This window comes from Rhea pennata, chromosome 1, assembly GCF_028389875.1.
Source record: "Rhea pennata isolate bPtePen1 chromosome 1, bPtePen1.pri, whole genome shotgun sequence".
NCBI classification, from domain to species: Eukaryota; Metazoa; Chordata; class Aves; order Rheiformes; family Rheidae; genus Rhea; species Rhea pennata.
Genome location: NC_084663.1, coordinates 7,392,170 through 7,410,577, shown reverse-complemented (window position 1 = coordinate 7,410,577; position 18,408 = coordinate 7,392,170). Strand labels below are relative to the sequence as shown.

Below are 18,408 nucleotides of genomic sequence, written 5' to 3'. Positions count from 1 at the left end.
CAAAGATACATTCATTAACCAGGTGACAAAGGGTGCGTTGCTTAGCACTGTCTCACTGCTAATAAGAACTCCCCTGTATTTCTCAGCAAGACACATAAAAACCACAAATGAAGTAATAACAAGGTCTGCCAGCAAAAAAAAAAAAATAAAAAAAAAATAAAAAGACCTTTGGTGCATGAATTGAATAGGACTGAAAACTTGGAGGAAAGGAGAGCCAAGTTTATCTCTGAGGAAGCAGGAACCAGTTTGCCCCTTCTCTGGGCAGCCATGTAGACACACAGGCAGTTGCACGGTGAATATATGAAAATAAACCAAAACTGGAGGCAACACAGCATACTGCTGTCTTGCACCCAGGTTCTCTTCCATCTCACTCTCTGAAGCTGCTGGTGACACTGAGCTGGACTACTCCAATTAGTGCCCTGCTCACCAAAGCACTAAGAAAGCAAAAGAAAACACTCTACTTGACTGTCCTTCCACAGCTGGCAAATATAAAACCAAAAACATCAAGAAAATGCATGGGCTTCTGCGCTCAGGTTTGCTTGTGTAGGATGGCAAGTCTGGGTCAGCGCACACCATCCCCATGTAAAACACCATTAGGGAGTGATGGGTGAAGCAGCCTCTGAGGTATTTCGGTATGTCTGTTCTCCTCCTCGCTGTTTTAGCATGTCCCGCTGGGATCTGACACAACGCCAGTATCAGCACTGTTGATTTTTGCTTTGTTATGTAAAAATTCTTTGCATCCTGCTGTTGATGATTGCTCTGAGATAAATCCATTCCCCCTGTTATGTTTTTTTACTCAAGAAGTTTTCAAATATTCATGCAGAATGGCACAGCCAGTCACAAAGCTGAGTTTTCAGGCAGGGCTTTGTTTTAAATAAATAAACATACATGCAGATAAATAGAGATTCCCATACTATTTTAATATAAAAAAGTTATTTTGGGTAGCAGTAGAAAAAACCGAGCCATAAAATTTATGCTCATATGTAAATGAAAATGTAGAGAATAAACATTGCACAGAGTGGATAACACAACAGTTAGATGTATCCTGGCAAAAATAGCTCTACTACACCGTCAAAAAGTTATTCACGCTGACAAGCCATGAAACGTTTGCACAAGGAGAAAAGGACCAGAGTAGGAATGCTTTAATGCTGTGGCTCACTAAAGTTGCTTTTTCTTGCAGCCTTGTATAACTGGCAGTTGTATGAAAAGAGATGGAAAAAAGGAAAGCACTGGTAGTGTTGGCATGAAGGACATTCGTCTCTGTGGCAGTTAACAGCTACACAGCTGCTCTCTGCTCTCCTGCACAGAAAGAAGATGCTTGTTGTGCTCTGTGTGGTCATGCTGAGCCCGTCAATGGTGACAGCCTGACCTCGTTTCAAAGACCCATAGGAGGCAGGAATAGTATTTGCTTCAAAGTCCCCTATGCTGTGCAGATGCAACCTATGCATTTACTAGTTGAATGACATGCACACACTCAGGGACCTGAGCTGTGACCACGTACCACCCCATGTAGATAGGCCCCCAAAGCTGGAGGGAGTCTTCCAACAGGTTCACACATAATAAGTTCTGGATTTCCCTCTCAATCCAAACATTAGCAGTAATCTCATGCACTCATGCACACAGAGTTGGATTCAGTTGATGATGCCCCAAAATGTTACAGGTACTCTCCTCTGGACAGCAACAATGAACCCCTGTAATGGGGCTTATCTCTGTGACCACAGAGCTCAGGACACATCTCCAGTCATTCCAAGTATTGTCACTGGGACAGGAAATGGCTCAATCTACTGCCATGGCTCAACCACTGAAGTTGTGCCCAGGTCTAAAATACTTGCTGCCCCATTTAACGGAAACAAGTTAGATTTAGATGAACCATTTTATATCCAAGATATTCACATGCAGAGACTGATGTTAGCACTTGTGGCAACGCGGCTTGGTCAACCTGGAGAAGGCATGGTTTGTCGAGGGGGAGCTAAAAGTAGTCCCTCTACACCTATGAGGAGGATACTGGGAAGAGAGGAGCAGGCTCTCTGCAGGAGTGCATAGCAGGAGGACAAGCAAAAAAAAATGGACATAAGGTGAAACAAGAGCATTTCAGTATAGCCACAAGGAGAAAGCTTTTCGTTGAGGCCAATCAAGCCGTGGTTCATAGAGGCTGGGCAGGCTCCATCCCTGAGATTTTTGAGACTCAACTGGATAAAGCCCTGAACAAGCTCGTTTGATCTCACTGCTGACCCTGCTTTGAGCAGGAGACTTCCTAAGGTCCACTCTTAACCTGAATTATCCCATAAGCCTACTAAGCCGTTATGAAGAAGAGTGTGGTAAATAAGTATCGAATGACAACAGCCATTAAATCTCAAGAAACAACTGTATTTATGGGTTCTGAGATCTATCTACTTCTTTGGAAAATGCAAAAAGATCCTGGTCCTGAAGCCCTTCTCAAGTAACTAATCCCCACACCCTTGAGCTCCTCCTTTCAGAGGAGCAACTCTAAACCACAAATAATGGCTTAATGGTAAAGCAACAGAACTGAGTGCAGAAATCAGCTCACCCTTTCCTACAGGACCTGACGGCTGAGGGGTTGGAAGTGTTCTAGAAAAAGATGCCTCATTTGTAGAATATTTGTAAAAATTTCAGTATTTTGCATTATTTTTAGAAATTATCCACTGCTCACAAAATCTCTTCCTTTTTTCATCTCTAAAAATTATCAAAACCTAAAAATATTTCATCCAGAGGGGGTTTAAATCTGATTTCAGCAACAAAAAAATTTCCATTTAGTTTAAAATTATTTGCTTGGGGGGAAAAAAACAAGTGTAGTTGGAAATACCTAATCACCTCTAAGAGATAAGTGTTCATATGTGCCAAATGCATTGACAAAGGCTGACATAACCAGAGGGTTCTTTCTCCATCTCTTCCTTTATCTTTGCTATTAGGAATGGCCAGAAGCAGATGCATCACCTGTAACAGGAGAACTAGATAAAAATAAAACCTGAGCCTACTTGTAATGTTTCTGTGAGCAGAGAAGAGGGGTCCAAGGACTGGTAAATCTATTCCTAGAACAAAAGCATTCTCACACATACATACATACATACATGATGAAAATAGTAAGTGATAACAAGTAATAGTGAGAAGTAACAGTGGAGTAGTAAGTAACATTTTCCAATAACCACAACAGTGTGCAATCTGGGCTGAGTCCATCATAAAAAACATTATCTCTGAAAATGCATTATCATAGCTCAGCATTGCGAAGTGTTACTTCTCCTCCAGAAATGTGACACTTTACAACACCCTTTTACATCTGCAGGCATGACACCACGCTGTGTGGAGATGGCCAAACTTGCTTCTGATCACAACTAACTTGAGCAGGAGAGGTAATAGCTTCACTAATATTACAACCTGAACTAAACCCAAACTATTGTACACCATGTAGTAGAGGCAGGAGCAGGGTTTCCTGTTGTCTTGAAGGGTCCTGATTCATTTCTTGATGCCTCTGCCCAGATCTCAGCCTAGGAGGCATCCAAGATTCACTTTATTCTGAGTCATAAGTGTCAAGGAGCAACGTTCTTGGATCAGAGGAGGCAGGTAGCCAAATGGTGAGAAAGGATGCTGCAGGTGTTAAAACTGTCTATGATTCAAAAATCAATAGATATACTTACAAGATGTATGCAATAACCCCGATGGACCAGCAGTCCACAGCTTTGCTGTAGGGTTTCTGGGCCAGTACTTCAGGAGCTGAAAATAAAAAGGCAAACAAGCTCATGTTACATGATTGAATATTTGAACGTTGCCAAGAAGCAGGACTTGACAGTCGTTCCTGAAACTTAAAGTTCCCTGAGGCCCTTGTTGCCTCCCACATTCAACCCTCAAATCTGCAAAAACAACCTGCAGTTTTTGAAGCTCCTATCTTCAAGGAGAAGGGTGACTCCTGAAGCTGAGCAAGTTCCCCATTTTCTGGTAATACGGTCAGAAAACAAAAACAAGCACATAAAAATACAGAAAAGGCTGAGGGCAGCAGGGCCATCAGCTCCCTGTCAGGAGAGCTTTAGGAGACTTGAAGAAAAATGAGCTAGAGCGTGGCACAGCTGCTGAGACACACATTCACCCTGACAGCTTCATTGCTTCCTGACATCGCGCTGCCAAAGGTGGGATTTAAAGAGGCAACGCAAAAAGTGCAGTGTGTGACAGAGCAGATAAGCTAAATCTCCAGGAGAGGAACATGAGCTCTTGCTGTATTTCCTACTACCTGACCAACGAAGCCACCTGGATGTCAAAATCAGAGGGAGTCATTTGTTCTTCTGCCTCTAAGAGCAAAGTCACAGGGAGAGACAGAATCAGAATCATAGAATCAGTAAGGTTGGAAGGGACCTCTGGAGATCATCTAGTCCAACATCCCTGCTCAGCAGGGGCACTTAGAGCATCTTAGACAGGATTGCATCCAGGTGGGCCTTGAAGATCTACAGAGAAGGAGACTCCACAACCTCTCTGGGCAACCTGTTCCAGTGCTCCGTCACTCTCACAGGGAAGAAATTCCCCATCACGGTCAGGCGGAACTTCCTGTGCTTCAATTTCTGCCCATTGCATCTTGTCCTGGCACACGGGGTGACTGAAAAGAGTTTGGCCCCATCCCCTTGACACCCTCCCTTCAGGTTCTTGTATACATTGATAAGATCCTCCCTCAGGCTTCTCTTCCCCAGGCTGAACAGGCCCAGCTCTCACAGCCGTTCCTCATAGGGCAGGTGCTCCAGCCCTCTGATCATCTTTGTAGCCCCACGCTGGACTCTCTCCAGTAGCTCCATGTCTCTCTTGTGGTGGGGAGCCCAGAACTGGATGGAGTACTCGAGATGAGGCCTCACCAGGGCTGAGGAGAGGGGCAGGATCACCTCCCTCAACCTGCTGGCAACACTCTGCCTAATGCACCCCAGCAGACCATTGGCCTTCTTGGCCACAAGGGCACATTGCTGGCTCATGGTCAATTTGTCATCCACCAGCACTCCAAAGCAACAGGAATTAGATGTGCACAAAGGAACTGAGCCTTCCCAGTCTGTAAAGCTTTCAGACGCTCTATCTTGAATTGAAGAGAAAGACTGGACATCTATTCAAATGCTTTAGGAGTCTTTCCTTTCTTAAATCACTGGTGAATAAAAGAGTGTATTTTTTGTTTGAGAGTTTAGAGAATAATGTTTTCCCTGTTGGGATTTTTCAGTTGTAAATGCTTAAACCTAAATTTTAAACCTGGTGACTCTAATCTTTTTCATGTAAAGAACCTTTTTCATTTTCAAGGCAAAGTGTCCAAAATAATGCAAAAATCATTGCTCACGACAAAAGCAGACTTGCCACACCGGGTTTCAAAAAGTGCAGTATTTCCTCTGAGTATTTAGGAGTTCAAATGTTCTGAGAAAATCACAGAGAGGCAAGTCCCAACACAAATATTTATTTGAGTTAGACATTACTCTGTTAGGAATCTTACCTAGGTCAAAGCAGTTACACGAAGAACAGAGAAATGTTACGAAGCAGTTAAATGCATTAAAGTTAATGCATTGAGCCTCACTTTTACTTGCATACTGCATGTATATGGTGCACTGATAAAGATTCTTCAAAGAGCCACCTTTCTAAGTTGGACCAGTTGACAAAACTAAGGTCAAAAGAGCTGGCAAGGAAGGGAACAGAAAGCAATAACATGAAACAGAAAAGACATTCTGGTACTTGGCAGTGGGCTTTTATAAAAGAGATTGAAGGGAAGACAACGCACAAGGCAATAAGGGCACCGAGGCTCTATTTCCAAAAGCAGCAGAGTGATGGCACGGGTCAAGCTACGCTGAGGAGAAGGGCTGTAGAAAGGCTGGAAGGAAGCCCAGGAAAAATGAGGGTAAAGACAGAGCTGGCAGTCAGATTAGGATGACTCTTGAAGGTTGGGAAATGCCCTGCTCTGCAGTCCAGAGTAAATGTTACTCCAGTCTTTGAGTCACCTGGCAACTTTGGATCAATGTATGCACGAGAAATTAAAACAACATTTCTGTTCAAATATGGTTAACCCTAATGCACTTCTATGCTGTTGTAATGTGTGAATATTCTTCATGCCTATTTGCTTCTCTCCACTGCTGCACCATCCAACCCAAAGAGCTACTAACCAGGCCCTAGATGCTTGGCAGAAACGTCTACCAAAGTCCTGAGAAGCATCTCATTCCTTACAGCAGACAGGTACACTGGTTATGGTCTATCAAGATAAAGGTTAAACATTTTTACCCTCGTACAGAACAGAAAAGGCATCTCCACCACTACCCAAAACTTAACTCTGTTCCCAAAAGGTAGGTCAGGGTTTGTATGCCAGGCTGGTGCTGGTCAGTCAAATGGAGGGCAAAATTGAAGAAGAACTTGTCATATTAGATTAAACTACTGGAGAGCTGTTCTGTTCTGCTCATCACTTTTTCCCAGATAACATGTAAAGCTGGCAATCGCTCCCACAGCACAGGGATAGATTGCCTTGGAGCACTACATGAACTTACATGTTTCCTGTTTCTCCTTTAAAATGAAGATCCTTGATGCCCAGGATAGTTTTCCTTTTTATCCTTCACAACGCAGGGTTTGTTTGCCCCAGGAGAGTCTTGCAAATTTACATCTGTCTTGTGCTTGTTTAAAATAGTTGCTCCTCGGAATTGCTCAGGACTACTTTCACAGACAATCCTTGCATCTCTTAGCCTCATCCTTTCTTTCCTGACTCATCCAAACTTGTCTTTACTTTAGCAAGAATATTTTTTTTTTCAAAACGTGCATCAAATACGGTTTCCGAGACTTAGTTTCCTTTTTCTTTCCTATCCATTGTGACTAGATTTTGTGATAAAATATGCTAAAGAAGGGAGTTTGTATTCCCCTGTTCTTAGCTGTTTACATTTCTTCCATCTCTCTCGTCTTTCCAAATTTCCAATATTTAAATAGCACCTCTCTTCCACTTTGAATGGCTGTTCCCGTTTGCACTGTTTTCAAGACTGTGGTAAACATTATACGTTCTATATTCCCCAGAGAAATTATTATGCAAATAATTTCTGAGCAGCTACTAGTCAGCTCCTAACATTATACAGATACGCCACGAGGGAACGTGAGCTAAATGAAGAGTCCCTCCCTCTTACACATCAACATTTTTAGGGATTATGTCAGAGTGGCGCATTTCTTGTGCACAGTTTCTTACCATCCAACATCTTCAAACAGGTGTGATCGCCTTCTAAAACTGGCACGTGTTCTCCTCCCCATTTCATGGGGTGTGGTGGAGTTCAGGGGATGGCAGCAGAGTTAGTTTCAGTGGAGTATCAGAGTCTGGAGAGTCCTCGCATCTGAAGCTGTGTTACAGCATGTCTCGCTGCATTAAGGGAGTGATGTATATCGATACCAGGCAATTGCTGCTGTGGAAGACAGCAACGAAGCAGGAAAGCACACCGCATGATCAAGATCCGCAAGTACCTGAATGTGTTTTGCCCTGATAGCAGCAGCTAGCAGCTCTAGAAGTGGTGCTCCTTGCAGCTGCAGCTCGTTATTTCCAGGGAACAGAGATGGTGATCAGACTTTCTTGTCCTTTGAGTAGCCAAATTAATTGGAAAGACAGGAAGAATTGCCCTTCATAACATTTTATTTTGGATAATGAGGACACTCCACTTCCAGGCCAGACATTCTAGTGGTTTTTTTAGTTTTTTTTTAAATTTTTTTTAAAAAAAAAACTAAGAGAACTTAACAGACTTGTTTTAACGGGATGTTTTAAGAAAAGGTTCAGAATAGGAAAGTTTTGAAACATTTCAGAACAGTATGCCATTACCCCCAGTGGGCACAGTAATGCTAATAAGCTCCCTAAAAATGCAGTTGCTGGATGCCAAAAACTGCAATCCATGTTCTTGCAAAGAGCTTAAGTTATGAGGATTGCTCTGATGTTTTAAGCCTATTGAACAAGCTGTACAAAGTGTTGAGGGTTCTTGTCCTTTGTACTAGCCTCATACTTGAAAGTGGTTCTCCTTCACTCCCATGCTAGTACTTCTGCTGCCAGATGTTGCTGTCTCACAGAAGCTCAATATAATGCTATTCTTTATGGTTTACAAGATTTCCCATGAACTGCACGCCAGAAGGAACGCAGCCTTTGAACAAAGGGTGATGGTTTTGAGGATCCCCAGAGGAAAGAGAAATCAGGAGGCTGCCCTAAGTGTGGAAAGAATAAAAAGATCTAAATAGGATTAAAATAACTAGGGACCTGCTTACGCTGAGCATACACAGCTCAACTGGCCCAGGAAACAGGACTGGCCCAGGCCAGGCCTAGGAGTTCAACTGGAATTTTAGTGCCATTTCCATGGCACAGGTAGGTCCTGCAAGGTCATGCAAGGAAGTAAGGGCACACATGAAATGGGCTGTGCTACAACAAAAACATGAATTCCCAGAGGGAAGGTGCCTAAAAGGTAGAGTTTGTAAGTGTCTTCAAAAAAGAGAGATGTCGTCAGCCCCGTTGCTTAGGACTCCTGAAGGCAGAAGCTCTAGAGGATGGACAGATGCACCTGTGGCAGAGTCAATGGGTCAGATGCATGAAGGACAAAGCTAGCACCCACTCCTCAAGCCAAAGACAGTGCAAGAGGAGCATGAGATCCCCTGCCTCCACATGAAGCATCTTTCTTATGGTACAAGCAGGCCAAGAGACATGTAATGCAACTTCTACACAAGACCAGAGCTCCTTGTGGTGTGGAGACCACTTCTTCCCTCCTTCACATAGTTCTCCAGTGTTCAGCTTGCTCTACTTGGCCAAGAATTTGCTGCTTGGTGCCGTTTAGGTAGGACAGTAGGACTGCAGTGTAGCCCTGCTGGTTTCTTGTGCTCCTGTTGTTCCTTTTTCTTGTTACTGAGTCAGTGTTAAGAAGCTAGCATGGGACACAAGCAGTTACAACCACGCACACACAAGCTGTGTTTTACTGCACGGCAGTGAAGCTGAGCACTGAACCATTACTCTGTAACGAGGTCGTGCCTGAGCAAACCCTGACAAGCATGGTTCCCATGCCTTATTTATACTTTATTACTCATATTACCACCTAAACAACTCCCGCGGTTGCTTTTTGCTACTAAGGATACTCCAAAAGCTTATTGAGCGGTTTCAAACTTTTGACTCATAGGATAGTAAGTAAGTCAAAAGTAAACATGGAAATCTGTTGTTTATTTTAATGCTTTGCTCCTGCTCAGGGCTAAGAAAAATGCATGGTTTTGATATGATCTGGAATTTCTATTGGATTTCTGGCAGAGCTAAAAGGTGTGAAATTACCTTTTATAAAGGCAATAAAGAGAATAAAAATAATAGGCAAGGTGGTCCATAGTGGGATCAACCACACATTCAGGGTATGACACAACCCCTACTACAGGAAAATATAACAGAAAATTTTCTTAAAATTTAAAAAACTTTTAAGAAAAGCTTCTTAAATTTGGCCTCAGAGCAAGAATTTAAAATCTCAGGAGGATTAAGCTATTAGCCAGCCACAAGTACAGTTTATAATTCGGCATTTCTGCAACAGGAAATCAGATTGCCTCAGACAGACTTTTTAACATTTTTTCCGAAGCTTGCAAAGCTCCTAAGCATCTTGTGAGTCTAAGTGTCACCTGCAGAAGTAACTAAAGTTCTTTAGAGACCAACTCTCATGGAAAGTCAGCTAATTCCCAAGCAGTCAAAATCACTTTAGAGAAATATGCCAAGTGACTGCAAAACTATTCTTCTTAGTGCCCAACTTGACCCACCTCAGGAAAGACTCATTTTGGGGCAGTTCTGAACACTTCCTCCATCAAAATCAAGCTCCTATAAACGGTCTGAAGCCCAGCAGCCCAAAATTGTGATGTTAAAAATAGCAAATCACTAATGCCTTGTACAGATCTTACCCATAATTACATAAATCACTCCAGGGCTTTTGAAAACACCACTTCTCTATTGCAGAAGTTAGAGTGGGATCTTTGCAATCTAATTCACATGTCCAATTTGCAGCTAGATGAACCAAACAAGCTGGTTTGTCTCACCTATCTTAGATGCCATCAAAAAGTTGGCAGTCTGGTCCCAGTTCATCATCTAGACTCCCTCCACGAGATAGATAAGAGTGGTAAGCAGGTAAGATGAACAGTTCCAGAACTGGAGAAATGAGATCGAAATGGCACGATGCCTAGCACGCTTGAAAATACTAAGGGCAGCAGACCTGAGTTAAGATCAGATCCAGTACAAAGTCACAAATTTGTTTAGCACAAATGGGATCCTGCTTGTTCGGTTTCTAGAGACAATGATGTATTGAATAGTAGTAGATGTCAGTGGCTTCTTAACCAAGCCCTAGTGCCTTGGGCTTGTGATAAGTGCCGAAGAAGTTTTCAGGAATTTTCAAACGAAGTGGTTAAGTTGACAAAAATAAGTAATTTCTCATTAAATCTTAGAAAATGCGATGTTCCGTGTACCTTTAAAGAAAAGCACCAGAAATCACATTGCAAGCTACAGATCCTTGAATGTTACTTCAATGCTAGGAAAATAACTGGAAAAAACGATCACAAAGAGGAGCAGAAAGGGAATTTCACAGGCCAGCATTGTGGCACATATCCCTGGACTCAAACTAGGATACATACTCATTTTGTGCCATTAGGGGGAAGGACTGCTACATTTATTTGGGGGCATTAAGCACGTGCTGAAAATTCTAGCGACACTGCAAGGCACAAAAGCTTTCTGTCGCAGACAAATTGCAGCCCATGTATGCAGAAGATGTGCAATCAGGTATAATCCTAACGGAGGCCTATTTGTGGACATAATCGTGGTGAGTGACAACAAAAACGTTCTTGCTTGGAGAATGTTGTCTGGGCAACCAGTTATGTAAAAAAGCAGTAGTGAAAAGGAGCTGTCTCCCATGAAAAGGAAAAGAAATAGAACAAATATCTAAAGAAGTTTTCTTTCTGAGAGAAGGGAAGAACTCTAGTCAGCACTTCAGAAATAAACTGCCATGACCTCCTGAACTATAATGAGAAAATCCTGTACTCAGTAAGGTAATGAAGGGCCTGAAGGAACTTGCGTCTTCACTATCAACATCACCCTGAGGGATAAGAACTCTCAAGATATCTCTCCAAGTACTACAGCTTTTGTTACATATTCAGAGAGCTTCCTTTCCAAAATATCAAGTTTTCTTATGTAAACAGCTACCCTGAGAGGCCATACGAGATCACTCTGTGCCAAAGCAGAATCACACTCCCCCATTTTCATCAGCAGTTCAGTAAACATAATCTTCACTTCCATATATCTTGCACATTTATTTTAGTCAGTGGCCATTTAAAAACCAAATAAAACACGTTAATTGAGGAAAGAAGAGCTAATGGCAGTAAAAGTTATGAAAATTGCTAGCTAAGCTCAACTTCTGCTAGGGCTTTGGAAGATTTCCGGTCTAGTTTGATGACATAAGACAGCTATTCAGGCTGTACAGAGTGCAGCCTGACATATTTCTTAAAATAACAGGCTACAATGGCTTCATGATGGGAAACCAAAGAAATCTGTGCCTTTCTTTAAGGTTATCCAGATGAAGTGTGTCTGTGCAGTGTGAAGATCATGCAGTGATAAAGGTATTCCTGGGATGAATCTGGATCTCCGTGTCATAACTGCATCATCTGCTCATGTTCTTATAGCCTGATAACATCAGAGGCGTGAAAACACAGGCGACTTGGCAGCTACAAAGCAGAAAGAGCTGTGCCTACGGTCACTAAACTGCCCACACGTGTTTCTATAACAAGTTTTCTCTATCCTTACTATCAGCCTCTCTACAATTAATCCAAGAATATCTGACCAAGAGGAGGGAGAAGAAAAGGAAATGAAGATGGAGATAAAATACATTTGTTGTCAGTGTAACTTTCTGTGGAAAGCCTCATCTCAAGTGGCAACCTAAGTAAGGCACGAGCAGTGTCCGTTCTCTGATCGCTAGAAAACATTGGCTCCTTCCTCGTAGCAACATTTGAGACAAATATATCCCTGGAGCAGCCACTGTCATTTCAGTTTCATGGATGTAATGGCAGATACTCCCCAAATGAATTTTGCTCTTCAATCTGGCTATCTAGGTATCAGAACAGACAAATGCTTGCTGAATGTCTCATGAAATATGAAGTGAGCCTTCTAAACAGCGTTTGCTCAAACACACCTTGTAATCGTCTCCCATACACTTCTTGCATTCAGTTGCTTTACTTTTTTTTAGAAGGATGCTGGCAAATTCCATGCAAATCAACATCTTTGCACAATCACTACTGAGACAGGTAAAATATCAGGCAGTATGTGGCAGGAAGCAATTTGATACTGGCATGGCAGACTCGGGGCTCTAAAGAGCCTTTATATATTTATATTCTAGGAGTCAGTAACTTAATGTGGTTGTAACAGAGGATTGCTGGAGAATGAATGGAGCTCTTTCATTTTATTGTCTTCTACCAGGGGAATCTTGGAAATACTATCCTTTATGATTAAAATAACATCCTACATTAGGTAAAACATCTTGGTTTTATAGGTACTTGCAGAATAGATGTATTTGCATATTCTTCCCTTGCTTCTAATTCAACTGCAGGCACAGTCTTTGAGAAAACTCATTTTGCAAAGGAATAAAATCATCAAAACTTAATCCCACAATGCCTGAGCTGGCGAAGTTCCAGCGAAGGGCAGGAAATGCAGGATTGGGATCTAATGGAGAACAGCCCACAAGACAACACTGTAAACTTCTCAAACCTCTAGTTCTAACTAACGTCTGTAAAATCTTACGTATACTATGCAGAGACACTAGAAAACAAGTATCATTCACTTTACTGCCTTCGTTTTCACTCTGCTTTTACACTGCAGAGGGGAACAGCAGCTGGCTAGTATAACTAAACTGCTTACCAACATATCCAGGAGTCCCACAGGCTGTGGACATGACATCTCCTTTACCCTCCATCTTTGATAATCCAAAATCACTGATCATGATTTTTGATTCTTCATCCTGGCTATAGTAAAGCAGGTTCTCAGGCTAGAAGGAAGAAAAAGCATAATGGGTTTTGAGTATGGAAGTGCGTTTGTTGGCTGATGCTGTGTGTTTAATATAATCCTCAAATACATCATATGTTAACATCATTCAGTTCCCAAAACCAAGGCTTGCCCCTTACTCCTGAGGAGTGTCCAACATATCATCATTTCATAGCAATAAAACAGAAGGAGTCATTAGAAGGCAGGGAAATACGGCAAATCTAGGTAGTGTACTCAAAAGCTTTTATAAAGATGTATTTGGAGTTAAGCTGTAGTTTAAAACAAAAGAAAAAGAGAACCAGTAGGTGTTAGAGAATTTGTATATCTTCTTCACTGGAAATAAACATTACAAGAGAGGAAATGCCTTTAAAGTCAACAGTTACAACAAGGATGTTTTAGCTAGAGCTGATTAGGAAAAAATGCTGCAGTACTGACAACAGTGATTTGTTTATGCTGAGCAAAAACAAGAGTCACTCCATAAAGCCCTGTGAATTTACACTGATGTCAGTCTGGTTTAAGAGCCCAACCAATCTTTAGATACCAATCTGCTACATTATTTGCTAATCCTCAATACATATGTTTCAAATAAGCTACTGCTATACAGCAAATCTCTTGCTAGATGCTGCAAGAGTACACTTTGTAGGGCTGTTCTCCTGCTTAACATCTCAGCTTGTGAAAGCTTCAACATCTCCTGCCCCCTGAGAGCCTCGCAGAAATAGGAGGAGCTCCGCTTGCACCACAGCTTGACCCAGACCTGGGGCGCTTCGCGTGTAAAAGTGATGGATAACCAACGTTTCAGTAAAACCCTGGAAGAGAGTTTTTGCCCAGAAGCTGGTAGAAATGCCTGTCCAAATTCAACAAAATTTGTCCACCAATCTATTATGTGTTCTAGCCATGAGTTTCCAGGAAACATTATGAGGCAGCTGGCGCTTTGCAACATCATTAAATTCCTTGGGTCAAATCCAGGTTTGGATTCTGAAGGAGGAGCAATCCTACTGCAGTCAGGGGTATTGGCTAACTCCAGAGCTGGCACCTTCCCTTGTAGCACAGCTGAGGACACTGGGCTCATTTTTAGGTTTCCTTCAGTTGTTTATGCATTTTTCCATCAGGTATTTCTGCCCTGTTCACAGTGAGACCCAAGACCCAAGGGAAGCAAAACACAGCCCTTGCCATTGGGTGGGCTGGGGCCTGGATTTCAGTGCTTGCAGAAGCCTGGGGTTTTGAGGGGAGGAAATGAGCTGGAGAGGCACATTTGACATGAGAGATGTGAGATCCTGAGGCCACCACTCATAGCACACCATGGAGGTCCTCACGATAGCCTTCTGCACTGGGGTGAAGAAGCAACAGGGGAGTGACCTCCTCTCCAGGCTACATGGAGGTTCCCTTTCACCTGGAGTTGTAGATAAAACACTTGGCAGAGTCATATTACTTACGTATCTTCTCATGACACCTCGTAAGTCCAGGTCTTTATAATGCTGACACTGCTTCAGGCACCACATGAATCAGTTTTATGCCACTGACTCCCTCTGGTGAAACTACTCCTGATTTTCACTAATGTATAGCAGGACACATACATTTTATGCCTCACGATTTACAACTAGGTCCTAAATTTCACTTGATTGCTTCATTCCAATCTCCCCCCGAAATGACTCCCTACGTTTTCTCACCCTCCCATTTTGCCCTGGTTAAGATTGTTCTTAGCCTTGCACACCAGCACTGCTTTGGATCAGTTATAACAAAACAGGAACGAACTTCCACTAACACTCTTACTGAATTTCCCACCTCTTCCCGCACTCCTCATGGGCCAGCCACAGCCCTCTTCCAAGCTCACACCATCCCCTGAGCCTTGCACTGCAGCTTTCTCTCTTCCCTCCCTCCCCACTGCCTACAACAGATTGAAACTTCACCAGTTTCAAACACTGGCAGCATTTCAAGATTACAGAGCTGAAGAGCAACTCCTCTTGCTGCACTACCTCAGATATCGATCCACTTTGGTAGAGTCAGCATTGCAGGAAAGAGGAGTTTGCCTCCTCATTTCTACTGACTCATCTCAAGTTGCCTATTTATTCACGTTTAGCAGTGCCAAGCAACTCACCCGTCTAAACCGGACTGAAGTAAGAACTACGCCACATTTTATTAAGTGATCTGGTTAATTCAGAAACATTAACTAGATGGCTCTGTATCAGCCAGAGTTGATCAAGCCTCTTGATAATTTTGTAAATGCTGGACTTCACTGGGCTTTATCTGCTGCTGTCTGCTGTTGTCTTCTGCTGTGTTACTCAGCCCACAGTCCTGGAGTACGGATCTGCTTTTCCTAACCACAGCAAGTATTAATGTGGTGTCTGAAGAATACGGAATTACAATCATTAATTGTTAAAGATATTTCAGAGGTTGTACTTTAGTAGAGTGGATTCTTTCCCCTAGTTTCATTTTGAGGAGTTACAGTTCAAATCTTACACTTATCTTGCTGTTTGGAGATCCTAAAGAGCCTTATCATACCCTTGTTCTTGCCATCGTGGTATGTTTGTGCTAACAGAAACTCACAGCAGGAGAGTCTCAAACTCCCTACTTTATGAGTCATTTTAACAACAGATATGATACTGACACACACTTTCAGAGGAAAAGAAAGAAAGAGAGGAGCTAGTCTGTCCCTCAGAACGCTGCTGGAGAAGGAGGCTCGTTTCATCTAAATTCAGCATGTCCTTAAACAAACTCTTAAAGTATTTGGCAGATTAACCCACCTCCCGATTGCCAGATTTCAGATTTTATTGTGGGAAATTTTTAATAAGATTAAACAGTTTTAAAATGAGAGCTACAGCATTCCTTTAAAGCATAAAGATAGTTCAGGCAATGTAGTACCTCGGACCGCCTGGCTAAATCTACCGTGGCAGAAAAAAAGCCTAAATTTATTTCCTACAGTTTGAATATGAGAGAAAGCTGGTCAGCTTAAAATACTAGACAACTCTTTCCACACTGAAGTGGTGTGGAAGCATAAGAAATAATACAATATTTTTATATACGGTAGAAGGGAATGGGAAATGCATGTTGCATGTGAAGACTGCAGAGGTTAGAAGAGTTGGAGTAAAGGTTGAAACCTTTCTCCTGTCTCCTTACAGAAAACCCATTATTTGAGAGTTTTAGAGCTAAACTGTGAAATGCTGAGGAGGAAATACTGACCTATAGATATCAGTGTATCTTGTCCTCCAGCAGATTCAAAATTCTGCCCTGAAAATGTGCCTAACCCATACTTTTCTTGTATTTCAACTCTCTACTATTCTACTCAGGCTTCTTTCCAAGCAAAGATCACCTGCCTGGAGCTACTGGTAGAGGGGTCCAGGATCGAGACAAGTCACTTACAGCAGTCAGGTATGGAAAAAGGACACAATCCCACCAGAACCATCCTCACAGAGCAAGAAAAATTCAGATTTGGACTCAAAGAACAGCAGAAGGAAAGGACTGCATTGAGGCTTTAGTAAAACGAAGCCGTTTCTGTCTGCCCCGAAGGGTCGCTAATGGGCACTGCTCCATCTTAAAAAATTGTAGAGCTGACGGTTACACTTGTAATGGGCTCAGTTTTGGCTCACATTTTGGAACAATCTTGTAATTTATTGCTTTACTCCAACAAGGATTTTATATCAGCAATAATTTTGGAGGAGATAAAAAGAAAATAAACATCATCACTCCAATTTTTCACTGATGTTAAGACAAAACAGTGAGGTCACATTCCAGTCACCACAACCATTGCTCAAAGAATTTGCGAAAAAATGCAAACATGCAGTTTAATACTAGACTGCATTAAAAAATGCATTTTATAAAACTACATTTAAAAAGTAAAAAAGAATATTTTTTTTGTGGCTTGTGACTCCAACAACAAATTGTTACTTGAGGACAACCGAAGGCAACTCTTGTTTGGAGCATCCCTCCAAACCAAAACCAGAGGTGTCATTTTGTTCACTGAATTCTTAATTTCTGTCACTAACTTTTGGTAGGATTAATGAGTTCGGGAACTGAATCTACACTTTTCTTTTGACATTTTTAGCTTTTTCTAATGCCTTCTGCTAAATTATTACTTAAGATACCTAAAGACAGGGAGGTTTAGCTGCGTATATTATGAAATTCAAGCCTGTCTGCTTATCGTAATGACAACTTAAGATTCATAGAGGAAACGACGTGGGGAGGGGGGTTTCGCAGAAAAGCTGAGAGTTGATGTGATAACACAATACTGCTAAAAGAACTATTATCTAAAAATCACACTAGCACATAATGTTCCTTAAAAGAATCCTTGCTGTAGAAAGTGTCCCAAAAAACACTAGACCAAATGGCAAAATAGGAAGTGATTCAATTCACCTATAAAATTTATTATTATTCAGTAATTATCATTAAATAAAAGTAAATATAACACCGTAAATCTGCAAGACAGTTTACAACAATAAATACTTATATTCCACTTGATAAAAGTTGCTTATCGTAACGTAATGTTTCATGTCTTCATGTGGGACCTTTTTCCTTCCATCATTTTTGCTAAATTTCCCCAACCGTAACAGCATTGCTTGCAAAAGGCCTCAGTAAAATAAATTACAAAGGAAGGTGCCTTCAAAACATCCTTTTTTTTGCAATAAATCCTTGATAAAATAGCTAGGCCCAAGGAAGGCTGGAGTTACAGGATTCAGATTCCCATAACTGGACACCCATACCGGCACCATGCAGAAAAGCAAGTGAAACAGCAGTCATACCTTGAGATCCCTGTGCACGATGCCCATCCTGTGCAGGTAGTACACGGCGTCCAGGACCTGGCGTATCAGGGTGCTCGCGTCCTTCTCCGTGTAAAACCCCTTCTCAACTATGCGGTCAAAAAGCTCTCCCCCGGACACCCTGAAAAACATGACAGGAAACACAAGCGTGAAGACTTGCTTTATAACTCTCTGCGGGATGGCCATGGACACTTACTAGTCCCATGCAGCTCAAGCACACATCCACCGAGAGCCCCAGGGGCTTTTTACTGCCTCAACGGGCATTTGGACTTGGGTTTTCTCATAGTCCCAGGACCAGTCAGAATTGGGTGGGGGGAGAAAGGCTGCATCTACCTTAGAGACCAGAAGAGTAGCAAGGGGGAAAGTAAAGAAGTAAGAAGACAAAAACCAGAGATGTTCATGTTATCATGGAAATAAAAATACATCTCACATCAGACAGTGATCAAAGATTCACTAGAAACAGCAGAACTCACAACTCTCTACATTAGTAGGAGCCAGGGAGAGCAGACACCACTTTCCATGCTCTCCCGCCCTACTTTATACAGGTCTATTAGGTCTGTCATTGCTGGCGGCTGGCCCTCTGGGGTTTCTAAGGTCCCCTACTACTGTCAGCACTTTGGGGTCAGGTTTTGCTCAGCTGACCAAGGCTTGGGCTTTGTTCTG

General features: G+C 42.2%; 1 protein-coding gene across 1 annotated transcript in view; it reads right to left on the bottom strand.

Moving 5' to 3' along the window:
- Window positions 1–18,408, bottom strand: part of CAMK1D (calcium/calmodulin dependent protein kinase ID) — a 217,960-nt gene that overhangs the window by 26,246 nt on the left and 173,306 nt on the right. The window contains exons 4-6 of the mRNA XM_062580868.1: window positions 17,728–17,866; window positions 12,872–12,998; window positions 3,654–3,729 (exon numbers count right to left, since the gene is read on the bottom strand). Of these exons, the coding sequence (XP_062436852.1) occupies window positions 3,654–3,729; window positions 12,872–12,998; window positions 17,728–17,866 (342 nt within the window). The remainder of the gene's footprint in view (window positions 1–3,653; window positions 3,730–12,871; window positions 12,999–17,727; window positions 17,867–18,408) is intronic.